The sequence below is a fragment of the Phyllobates terribilis genome, unplaced genomic scaffold (assembly GCF_046119375.1).
Source record: "Phyllobates terribilis strain yellow unplaced genomic scaffold, ASM4611937v1 Scaffold_11__3_contigs__length_659146591, whole genome shotgun sequence".
Classification (NCBI taxonomy): domain Eukaryota; kingdom Metazoa; phylum Chordata; class Amphibia; order Anura; family Dendrobatidae; genus Phyllobates; species Phyllobates terribilis.
The window spans coordinates 107,653,136-107,665,939 of NW_027362771.1; the positions used below are offsets into that span (position 1 = coordinate 107,653,136).

The window sequence follows — 12,804 nt, forward strand, 5'->3', positions numbered from 1 at the left end:
CATACACTGCTCAAAAAAATGAAGGGAACACTCAAATAACACATCCTAGATCTGAATGAATGAAATATTCTCATTGAATACTTTGTTCTGTACAAAGTGGAATGTGCTGACAACAAAATCACACAAAAATCATCAATGGAAATCAAATTTATTAACCAATGGAGGCCTGGATTTGAAGTCACCCCCAAAATTAAAGTGGAAAAACACACTACAGGCTGATCCAACTTTGATGTAATGTCCTTAAAACAAGTCAAAATGAGGCTCAGTATTGTGTGTGGCCTCCACGTGCCTGTATGACCTCCCTACAATGCCTGGGCATGCTCCTGATGAGGTTGTGGATGGTCTCCTGTGGGATCCCCAGACCTGGACTAAAGCATCCGCCAACTCCTGGACAGTCTGTGGTGCAACGTGACGTTGGTGGATGGAGCGACACATGATGTCCCAGATGTGCTCAATCGGATTCAGGTCTGGGGAACGGGCGGGCCAGGCCATAGCTTCAATGCCTTCATCTTGCAGGAACTGCTGACACACTCCAGCCACATGAGGTCTGGCATTGTCCTGCATTAGGAGGAACCCAGGGCCAACCGCACCAGCATATGGTCTCACAAGGGGTCTGAGGATCTCATCTCGGTACCTAATGGCACTCAGGCTACCTCTGGCGAGCACATGGAGGGCTGTGCGGCCCTCCAAAGAAATGCCACCCCACACCATTACTGACCCACTGCCAAACCAGTCATGCTGAAGGATGTTGCAGGCAGCAGATTGCTCCCCACGGCGTCTCCAGACTCTGTCACATCTATCATATGTGCTCAGTGTGAACCTGCTTTCATCAGTGAAGAGCACAGGGCGCCAGTGGCGACTTTGCCAATCCTGCTGTTCTGTGGCAAATGCCAAGCGTCCTGCACGGTGTTTGCCTGTGAGCACAACCCCCCTCTGTGGACGTCGGGCCATCATACCACCCTCATGGAGTCGGTTTCTAACTGTTTGTGCAGACACATGCACATTTGTGGCCTGCTGGAGGTCATTTTGCAGGGCTCTGGCAGTGCTCCTCCTGTTCCTCCTTGCACAAAGGCGGAGGTAGCGGTCCTGCTGCTGGGTTGTTGCCCTCCTACGGCCCCCTCCACGTCTCCTGGTGTACTGGCCTGTCTCCTGGTAGCGCCTCCAGCCTCTGGACATTATTGCTGACAGACACAGCAAACCTTCTTGCCACAGCTCACATTGATGTGCCATCCTGGATGAGCTGCACTACCTGAGCAACTTCTGTGGGTTGTAGAGTCCGTCTCATGCTACCATGAGTGTGAAAGCACAACCAACATTCAAAAGTGACCAAAACATCAGCCAGAAAGCATTGGTACTGAGATGTGGTCTGTGGTCCCCACCTGCAGAACCACTCCTTTATTGAGTGTGTCTTGATAATTGCCAATAATTTCCATCTATCGTCTATTCCATTTGCACAACAGCATGTGAAATTGATTGTCAATCAGTGTTGCTTCCTAAGTGGACAGTTTGATTTCACAGAAGTTTGATTTACTTGGAGTTATATTCTGTTGTTTAAGTGTTCCCTTTATTTTTTTGAGCAGTGTATATTGAGGAAAAAGACTAACCAAACACTAAACGTGTGCACGTAGCGTAAGGTGTCAAACTTGAGCGCGGAACATATACTCTAACATCTACTGGATTCCTATGGTATTATGTCATTATTATATACGGCTTTAATGGTATTTATTAAATTATAGCAATTTAATGCTGTATTTATAAGAACATTTTTTTCCCTCAGTTTGTTGAGTTTTTACTAAATTCCTGGCACACAGATGTTTCTTCAATGCCGATATATTTTTATAATTTTTTACATTTTTGCTGGCGTATTGGAGAGTACTGCAGTACTTGTTATCTCTATTTAATATTGCAGGAATCGGACATTTGCTGCCTTATTGCAGCCATGTATTTTTTTACACTGAAATGCTGTTGTGTTTCAGAGTAAACACAGCTGACCCGGGACTATCTGGGGGACTAGTCTGAGGTGGGTTCCTGCCTGCTTCTCCTAAACTGATCAGTCTCTGTGTATAAAGGAGCACTTGTCAATCAGAGGGGTCTGGGTGGGGAGAAGCCACCATGGACCTGCCTTGGTCTAATTAGCCTAAACATTTTCCCTGGCCAGCTTTTCACAGCATACTTTCTCTTAATGCCACAGCTTTTCAGAATAAAACATACAAGGCTGCAATCGCTGAGCTGGACACTCATTTAAAGAAAAAGAAAATAATTTATATATATATTTTTATTAAGCCCCTTTAAAATAATAGGGGTAGGGCCCTGTCCTGTGGAGGAGGACCTGTAGATAGTCGCTCGCAGTGAATTGCGCATGCGTCCGCTTAGCCCTTGCAATTCCCCGCGTTGGTCAGGCCCACCCCTTCCAGGCGCCATCCTCCTCGGTGTACTCCTCTATCCTTCCGCTTATTAGCCTACAGGCCACGCCCATTGGTCGCGAGCCGTGTACTCCGCGCATGCGCTTTTCTTTAGAGTGTACTAACTTCCCTCCGCTCCTGTCACCAGAATCCACCTCCGCCTCTTTATCTCTAAGGAGCTCCTCTCCAACGGTGTATTGACCAATCGACTCTTTACTTTTTCCAGGATAAGCAAGCACCGTGTACTCCAAACCACTAGGGGCGCTGTGCATTGTAACCCTCACTTGCTCACACAGTGGAAGGGGTGGGTTGCTCTGCATCCTATTCCCTGTCAGCAGGGGGCGCTAGAGCATATGTTGTAGAGGCCGGACTATACACGACATAGGGCGGTTTGAGGCATTGTTTTGGTGACTGTTTCCCTCCTCACCACACGGGGCGCTGTTGACTCCTCGCAATGCGCTCTTAGCCGCTCGGCGGCGTTGTTGTGTAACGCGTTGTGTCCGCGGGTGCTGCAGAGGCCTCGCTCGCTCTTTCACGTCAGGTGATCGCGCAGTGGTCACGGGTAACCAGCCGGAGAGACATGGCGGCTCCGGTGTCCCCGGTGGGGAAGCGGCTGAGGCTGCTGTTTGACGAGAGCTCTTCCGGACGGGAGGGAGCCCCAGATCCGTCTATCCCGTTGGGGAAGCGGGCCTGGGAGGGCGGAACTGTGCGGGGGCTCACAGGAGCGGCGCCCGAGGAGCTGGCGGTAAGTGGCCACTCCCGCCTCTACCTCGCTGTCTTCCCGACTTCGGACTCACTCGGGGCTCGGTGTGCAGTTTCGGCCTAGTCCGGCCCACTCCCGGCCCGTGACTGCGGCTCCTCTCCCAGTGTAAATATAGAGGAGTGCGGATCAATGAGTGACCCCCGGAGTGTGTGCTGTGCCCCCCACTTCAGTGCACCACCAGAGCGCCCCCTGTCAGCTGCACAAAGTTTCTCCTACACAACCTAACTCACTGATGTTACATTGTAGTGCTCTTCATAGCACATAGTGTGATCAGCCTGGGAATCTGCCTACTAACATAACACTGGCTGATGTCACATAGTAGTGATCCTGTGTGATCAGGCTGGAATCTGCCTAATAACATAACACACTGACTGATGTTACATTGTAGTGATCTCCATAGCACATAATGTGATCAGCCCGGGAATCTGCCTACTAATATAACACTCACTAACTGATGTGACTGTGTGCCCACTATCCGGACGCAGCATATTTTTGCTGCTTTCTATTGAACGCAGGTAACTCCACATGTATTCACTGAACCATGCGTATTTACCGCATTCTATAATTTCTAGTGGTCAAATTTCTCTTGCAGAGACTAGTGACTCCGCAAGAGAAATTGACATGCTGCGGTCCTGAAAGACGCACCGCGTGTCCGTGGGTGATCCGCAGCCTCAGATGCACGCGTAGCGGACATGGGATTTCTAGAGATCCCATCCACTATGCTGTAACATCTGGCCGCTGCATAGACACGTAGCTTTAAACACGCAGCATTTCCTGATCGTGGGAACATACCCTCAGACGTCACTGTGATCAGCCTGGGAATCTTCCAGCTAGTATATCTATTATTATTTATTCCATGGCGCTTTAAATGTGAAAAAGGGGTGTACATACACAATTACAATAATCTTGAACAAAACGTGACGGCGACTGGTACAGGACAGGAGGAGATTAGGTTCACACAAGTGTGCCTATATTGGGTCCGATTATTATTATTTTTTTTAATCACCCCATAGACCTAAATAGGCGAGTAGCATCCGACATATGGAAGAGAATAGTGCATGCTTCAATTTTATTTTTTTCCACGCACAGATTTTTTCTGTGAAATAAACTTTTACCTGAACAGTTCAGTTTAGTACTGGTCCTAGTGCTGTCCATGTGATATCAGTTTTTTCACAGACTTAGCTCGGACCGAAACCACATTCATGTGTTCTAAGCCTGAGGCCACGGCCCCACTATCAGTATTCGGTCGGTATTTTTTCTCAGGAGTGGGAGCCAAAACCAGGAGTTGGTGATAAATGCAGAATTGGTGACTTGTTTCTATTATACTTTTTCTCTGATTGTTCTCACCTGGTTTTGGCTCCAACTCCTGAGAAAAAATACTGACCGAATACTGACCAAATACTGATAGTGGGGCCATGGCCTTATGATCATTATCAGATATACACTTCATGCCTCCTACACAGGGCCAACTGTGATGTTCAGCCATGAATGACCGAACTTGATGGCTTTTTATCCCAGTCCTTTAATTCTAGATTTCCCTTCTGCTCAGTAGTGGGATCAGTTCTAGGTGCACAAGTTCTTCAGTGCTCATTTACATAGATCTCTATTGTAAATATAACTTAAATTGTTATTCCCAAAATATTACGTTTTCCCCTATCCTTACAATAGAGGATATCTTACTGATCGCCGAGGGTCCAACTTACTGGGACCTCCAGTGATTCCAAGACAGAGGCTCTGGAAACTGAGAAGGTGCGCCACCTCTCCATTCAAGGTGAAGCTCTGCAGAGCCTAGTTCCTGTGGGATCCAAGTGGTTGGAACTCCAGCGATCAGAAACTTATCCCCTATCCTATTGAGAGGCTACAACCTAACAATTTTGGAATAACCCTTTAAATAAATAGGTTATCAGTATGAAAAAATAAAAATGCCTGCAAATTAACATCAACAAAACAAACTAGACAAAACCATGTTACCTCTTGTTTGCCAGTACTGCATTAACCCCCCCAATGTTTGTTTTTAAGTGGCCTTAACAATCACGTGGCATGATGGCACTGCTCTGAGCAATGATGCCGATAATCCGTGGTATGTGACTGTTGTGGCCACTAGCTGGCTACTAGTAAACACCAGGAGGAAAGGGATGGGTGGAAATAAGAGGCGAATAGTGTTTGCTTTTATTCTTTTCAGAAGTTAGATGCTTGATTTAAAGTGGTATGCTACTGTAGTTTAGGGGATAATTATTAGATCATTGTTAGGCTTTCGTCAGTGCCATAGACTTTGAAGAGGTAAGGCAAGGTCTGCTTAATTTATCTTCTGGCCACGGTGGCACCACCACTGACAATCAAGTGGTAGGTGGTAATCCTTCTAGACTGGAATATTCCTTTAAGCATGGCATAATTAAAAGCTTTTTAACTATAAAATGTACATGTGGATTTAGAAGCTAGAACAGCTCAACTACTTTTCACAATTTGTTAAAATTGTTACTGGGAAAATAAATGTTGCATTCATAATGACTGACCATTTTGTTAGGCTTATATGCCTCTGATTGCATGCCAAAATTTTGGATGTTGGTTTATAAATTTGATGCATCCTTAGGGCGGATTTAGAAGTCTGTGCAAATCAGACCGCAATGGACGGACTGGCCGCAAGTCTCCCGACCCTGACAGCTTCATAGAAGTGAAGGTGCAGAGTCAATCAAAATATGACAATCAGCGGCTCTGCACGAACACTGCAGCCGCTCTGTGCCATTGCTGGCTTTTATCACCAGATCCGGTTTGTGACTGCTGCTCGGTTCTCTACTGCAGACAAGAGCTAGTAATAACACTGTGAGTGCAGGAATGTTCAGGCAGCGCTCGCATGAGCTCTGTCATCAACATATCACATTGCTCTGTGTGCAATTAGAGGGGGCGTAACTGTGCACTGAGCTCTTGGCCACGCCAAGGTGCACCGAAGCCCCCTCATTTGGATATTAAATATATTGTCATGGTGGCTCAGTGGTTAGCACTGCAAATCCCACCATGGACAACATCTGCAAGGAGTTTGTATGTTCTCCACATGTTTGGGTGGGTTTCCTCCCACACTACAGACATACTGAAAGGGAATTTAGATTGTGAGCCCCCATGGGGACAGTGATGTTAGTGTCTGTAAAGTGCTGCGGAATTAATGGCGCTATATAAATGAGTAAAATACATACCTGCTTCAGAGAAAAAATTGGAAGTAAATAGGATGACACCTGAGAAAATCTGTGTTCCTAACTTAGTCTTTAAAGGGGGAATGTGTCAGTAGGCTTTCGTTGCCCTATCTGTGGGCAGCATAAAGTAGGGGTAGAGACCATGGTTCTAGCATTGAGTTGTCTTGCTGTGGTTTTCATAAAGAAAAAAAAATTAAAAAAATTCTATATATATATATATATATATATTTTTTTTTTTAAAGCTGCAGCAGTATTGTGAGCGCCTGGATCCTCTTCTCCTAATGCTGTTGATTAAGGCTATGTTCACGTGTTTTTTTTCTGCTTCAAATCTGCTGCTAACTTTTCTCTGGCAGGAAAAACAGCTGCGTAAAAAATGTGCGTATTTGTTGCGTTTTTTGCTATGTATTTTCTGCTTATTTGCTGCGTACTTTTGACAACCCATTACTTCCTATGAGTGAAAAAATGCAGGCGCGTTTTCTGCTGCCGAAACGCTGAAAGAAGTGACCTGGTCTATTTTCCAAATACGCAAGCAAGGCAGAAAATACGCAGCAAACAAAAAGCAACATGTGTGAACAGAGAATTTTGGTTTCTCATAGACTTTGCTGGTACTGCTACATGCAACTGAAAATTAGCATAAAAATCTGCTGCAAAATACGCAGAAAAACACAACATGTGTGAACATAGCCTAACAGCTTTTTTTTCTTGTACTAGGAGAAATTTGTCAATCAGTGGCGAGGAAACCCTTGGCTTCATGAACATGAAACTTTCACTGCGGCTAATTAACCAGTTCAAGACCAAGCCATTGACTGCCATTTATGTGGTTGTGGTTTTAAGAGCTCTAACATTTTTTTTCTCATCTGACAACTGGTTACCTGTTTCAGCCGCTGCCTGGTTTTGTACAATTGGTTACTATGCAGTGACATTTTAACCCCTTTACGACATAGGGCGTATTAGTACGTATCTGTGCCCTGGGCCTTATGGACCAGATACGTATTAATACTCCCTGGCGATTTCGCCCGCACACAGGTTGTGCGGGCAGGATCGCCGCCGGGTGTCAGCTGATTGTCACAACTGACACCCGGGGCTATGTGCAGGGAGCGGTCCCGCACCGCTCCCGGCACATTAACCCCCACAATGCTGCGATCGAAGTCGATCGCAGCATTGCGGTGGCTAAGGGTAGGTGATCGGTGTACTCACCTCCTCTTCCGGCCTCCAGCGCTGTCTGCCGCAGCTTTCTGGATGTTGCCATGACGACCCGATGTCGTCATGACAACATCCGGGTCACCAGACAGCAGGAAGATTTTTTGGACATGCGCAGTGCATCCCCAAACTATCTTCTCCCTGTCCAGCGCTGACTGCCTGTATGGCACAGGGATGGTGCTCCATTCCTGTGCCATGCAGGCGATCAGAGAAAAAAAAGTGAAAGTCCCATAGTGGGACAAAGTAAAAAAAACTGTCATAAAGTAAAAAAAAAAATAAAAAAAAAATTGTAAAACTTTTAAAAAAATAAATAAAAAAAAATAATCCACCAAAAATAAAAATATAATGTACCCATCAATAAATATTATGAAAAAAAACCAATAAAAGTACACATATTTGGTATCGCCGCGTCCGGAACGACCTGACCTATAAAACTGTCCCACTAGTTAACCCCTTCAGTGAACACGGTTAAAAAAAAAAAAAACGAAGCAAAAAACAATGCTTTATCACCATACCGCCAAACAAAAATTGGAATAACACGCGATCAAAAAGACGAATATAAATAAAAATGGTACCGCTGAAAACGTCATCTCGTCCCGCTAAAAAACAAGCCACCATACAGCTCCATCAGCCGAAAAATAAGTTATAGCTCTCAGAATAAAGCGATGCTAAAAAATTTTTTTTTCTAGAAAATAGCTTTTATTATGTAAAAGTGCAAAACATAGAAAAACAATATAAATGTGGTACCGCTGTAAACGTACTGACCCTAAGAATAAAGCTGCCTTATCAATTTTACCACACGCGGAACAGAATAAAAAAAAAAAAAACAATTCCTGAATTGTTGGTTTTTGTTTATTCTGCCTCCCAAAAATCTGAATAGAAAGCGATCAAAAAATGTCACGTGCCTGAAAATGGCACCAATAACAACGTCAACTCATCCCGCAAAAAACAAGCCGTCACATGACTCGGTCGGCCAAAATCTGGAAAAATTATAGCTCTCAAAATATGGCGACGCAAAAACTAGATTTTACAAAAAATGCGTCTTTTAGTGTGTGACAGCTGTCAATCATAAAAACCCCATATGATTCTGGTATCGCTGTACTCGCACCGACCCAAAGAATAAAGTCGTCTAATCACTTATACCGCACTAGGAACGGCGTAAAAAATAAACTCTCGGGTTAGGGTTGGGCTAGGGTTAGGGCTGGGGTTGGGGTTAGGGTTGTGATGGGGTTGGGATTTTTTTCAAAAGTAAGAAAAAAAGATGACGATATGGCGACTAGTGTTGAGCGCAAGTGCTCGCTACTTGAGTTTGCATCGGGTGCTCTGGTATGCATTGAGTATCGTGGGTATTTGAGTGACATGCTCGAATCTCCGCCCCATATGCTTCGCGGCCAAAAAAAACTTTGCTGGGATTGTCTGCCATGCACGAGCGATCCCCGCATGTTTTTTTTTTGGGTGTCTAATAACCGTGAAACATGCGGGGCAGGGACTCGAGCACACGCAGTACATGGTGCATACCTGAGTACCCGATGCAAACTCAAGTAGCGAGCACTTGCGCTCAAGACTAATGACAACTTATTCAATATGATGACCTAATGTTATCAAATTCTGTGTCGTACCTCTGGGTTCAAAATGTTCACTATACCCCTTGATAAAATCCTTGAGGGGTCTAGTTTCCAAAATTGGGTCACTTGTGGGGGGTTTCCACTGTTTAGGCACATCTGGGGCTCTCCAAACGCGACATGGTGTCCGCTAACAAATTGAATGGAAAATTTTCTCAAATTGTTAGCGGACACCATGTTGCGTTTGGAGAGCCCCTGTGTGCCCAAACATTGGAGCTCCCCCACAAGTGACCCCATTTTAGAAACTAGACCCCCCAAGGCACCTATCTAGATGCATAGTGAGCACTTGGAATCCCTAGGTGCTTCACAAATTGATTCCTAAAAATTAAAAAGTATTTTTTTTTTCCACTTTTTCATTTTTACGAATAAATTTGTGAAGCACCTGGGGGGTTCCAAGTGCTCACTATGCATCTAGATAGGTGCCTTGGGGTGTCTAGTTTCCAAAATGGGGTCACTTGTGGGGGAGCTCCAATGTTTAGGCACACAGGGGCTCTCCAAATTGTGACATGGTGTCCGCTAACAAATTGGAACCATGTCGCATTATATATAGTATATATATTATTACCTCATAAAGTGACAGTCGTCAGAATTGTAAAAATTGGCCTGGTCATTAACGTGCAAACCACCCTCGGGGGTAAAGGGGTTAAAACCTCATTGCACAGTAAAATGTGGAACCTCCCAGATGTTTAAAATCTATAAACGGCCTGGACTAAGTAAGATTTTATTACAACTACTGTAAGAAATCAGTTTCTACAAGATAAACCTGGTGAGCTTTTCTCTTTTAATGAGTTGAACTTTTTTACGTTTATACCCACTAGTAGTTTCAAAATTTCCATGGTTAGGCTATGTGCCCACGATGCAGAAATGCTCCGGATTTTTTCCTGAGCGTTTCTGCATCTCCCTGGCAGAAAAAACGCATGCGGATTGTACATGCGTTTTTCTGCCAGGGACATGCGGAAATGAAGCGTTCTTCACATGCATTTCCGCATGCAGGTGTCAAGCGCTTTCCAAGCGATTTTAGCATCACTTGGAAAGTGCTTGACAACTAGGTCACACTATATAAATCTATGCAACCGGCATGGATTTATATAGTGTGACCCGAGAGAATGGTTAAAAATAAAAAAATAAACCTATACTTACCTTCTGATGGCCTCTGCAGTCTTGCTGTGCTGGCTGCTGGCAGATCGCGGTACCCTCTACTGAAAGATCTGCCGTCACATGACTGTGACGTCACCGCAGATCCTACAGTCCTGTGCGATCTATCGGCAAGCTCAGGGAAGGAGTCCGGGGGCCGTCGGAAGGTGAATATAATCTTATTTTTTATTTTATTCTTTTTTTAGAGCTTTTAATGGTACCTGGGTGTGGAGGAGAGTCTCCTCTCCTCTACACCCAGGTACCATCCGCACATTAGAACGCGCCAATTACGCAAGTACAGATGCCGTCTTGCGGAATTGGCGCGTTCTAATGCAAGTCAATGGCGGCGAAAACGTAGCGCTTCCGCAAAATTAATGGACATGCTGCGGATTTTTGAGCGGAAAAATACGCAGCATGGGCATTGAAAGTGCGGAATTGCATTGGAGACCATGGGGGAAGGTTTACCAAGTGTTTCCCAAGCATTTACTCTGCGGAAATTCCGCAACGTAAACGCTTGAAAAAACGCATCGTGGGCACACAGCCTTAGAAGCAAAAAGTAGCAGGATGCTGAAAAATAAATAATACCATCAGAAATTATTAATGTATAGGGCAGTGTTTTTAAGGAATCACATGAACGGTATTTAATGGAGTTGCTCTCGCCAAATGAGAAAGGAATGAGAGCTATGGGGAAATAGTTTTCTGATGGAACCTGTAAATTTACAATTTTAAAGGCTATAGATACCTTTTGTACTGATTTTTTTTTCCTCTAAATGCAACATTAAGGGGGTTGACCACTAATTTCACATTGATGCCCTATCCGTAGGACCCCCGCCGATCAGCTGTTATCGGCGGCCGGAAGTCCTTACCTGCGGTGCTTGGCCGTCAAGTTGTAGTGGCCGGCACTTGTTAAAGCACATCGGCCCCCCATTCAATTGAATAGGAGATGGATGTACAGTAACAAGCGACGGCCACTACAACTTGACCAAGCACTGCAGGTAAGGACTTCCGGCCTCCGGCACTGATGATAGCTGATCGGCGGGGGTGCCGCGTGTGGGACCCCGACCGATCATACATTGATGCACTATCCTACGGATAGGGCATCAATGTGAAAGTTGAAGACTATTTAGACAGTTGCTTAAAGGAGTTGTCCACTTTCATCATTTCCTTTATGTTTGTAGTAGAATCTGTGCAGAAACATAACAAAAAAGGCAGCTATTTTTACCAACACATTTCAGAAAACGAATGCACGTATAAGATGCAGCAGCAACCCCTTGGTAAAGACGGGGCAGCACAGGTGCAAAATACTGATGAAACAACCACTCACAACCTAACAATTCATGGAGGAGTGGTCGCCTAGTATTAGGGTACGTGCACACGGTCAGTAATCGCTGCGGATTGGACGCAGCACACTAGCGTTGCATGCAATCTGCGCGGCCAGATGTTACAGCATAGTGGATGAGATTTCAAGAAATCCCATGTCCACTATGTGGACATGGTCATGCGGCTCGTCTTTCCAGACTGCAGCATGTCAATTTCTCTTGCGGAGACGCTAGTTTCCACAAGAGAAATTAGATCAATACAATCTATTGATTGCGGTGAATCCGGATGGTTCAATGAACACATGTGGATTCACCTGCGTGCAGCGCTTTGGACGCAGCATAAAGTATGCTGCGTTCAAAGTGATGCCCATACCAATCGTGTGCACATACCCTTAGAAATGCACATGGATAAGGCTTGTACAGTGTGCCAGTCCCACAGATACAGTCCACAGTGTCTGGCTTAGGCAGGATAGATTTACAGTATTATGTAAATGCACCCCACCAGGACACGCGCCCTAGTTTACAAGGCCAAAACTGATGGGCTTGGCTGCATCCCATATAAAAATGAAAAATGTTAATTCAAATATATTATGCATGAGGTATTTGTTGATATTTTGGCCAATATACGCAAGCTTCCAACTCACGTCAAGGGTCCTCATTGTCTTGCATGTCCCTACACTAAAATCAGATGCAAAAACACAGCAAAAGAACATAAGTTAAAAAAACATAGCAGAAAAAAAGACAGCCGTATATACCAACACATGTCAGAAAACTAGTGTACTCAACGGGGGGTTGATAAAAGTGGAGGCAACACAGGTGCAAAATACTGATAAGGGTATGTGCTCACTGTCCAGAGCCAGCTGCGGAATAGCCGCCGGCGACTTCCGCTCATTATGCAAATGAGCGGTGCCATTTATTTATTTATTTTTTTCACCTGCGGTCTTTCCTCATAGAGGTTAGGTCTATGGGGAAAGTCCGCAAGTGGACCCGCAAGAGAAATTAACATGCTGCGGTCTGGAAAAAACGCGGAGCATGTCACTTTCCACGGGTGATCTGCAGGTGCACGGAGACGCATAGCGGACATGGGATTTCCAGAAATCCATCCACTATGCTGTAACATCTGGCTGCTGCGGGTTGGACGCTGCATAACACACAGCGTCAAACCCACAGCGGCTCCTG

The 12,804-nt window shown here is 45.1% G+C and overlaps 1 protein-coding gene across 4 annotated transcripts in view; it reads left to right on the forward strand.

The window, feature by feature from the left end:
- Positions 1-2,730: 2,730 nt before the first annotated feature.
- The window catches only part of KDM3B (lysine demethylase 3B), a 72,215-nt gene continuing 62,141 nt past the window's right edge, over positions 2,731-12,804 (forward strand). For 3 of the 4 annotated variants that reach the window (XM_073651436.1, XM_073651439.1, XM_073651438.1), the window contains exon 1: positions 2,732-3,147. In XM_073651436.1, coding sequence (XP_073507537.1) covers positions 2,983-3,147 — 165 coding nt within the window. In that variant the 5' untranslated portion in view covers positions 2,732-2,982. Of the gene's footprint in view, positions 3,148-12,804 lie in introns of all 4 variants that reach the window. The other variant, XM_073651437.1, reaches the window with a different exon arrangement.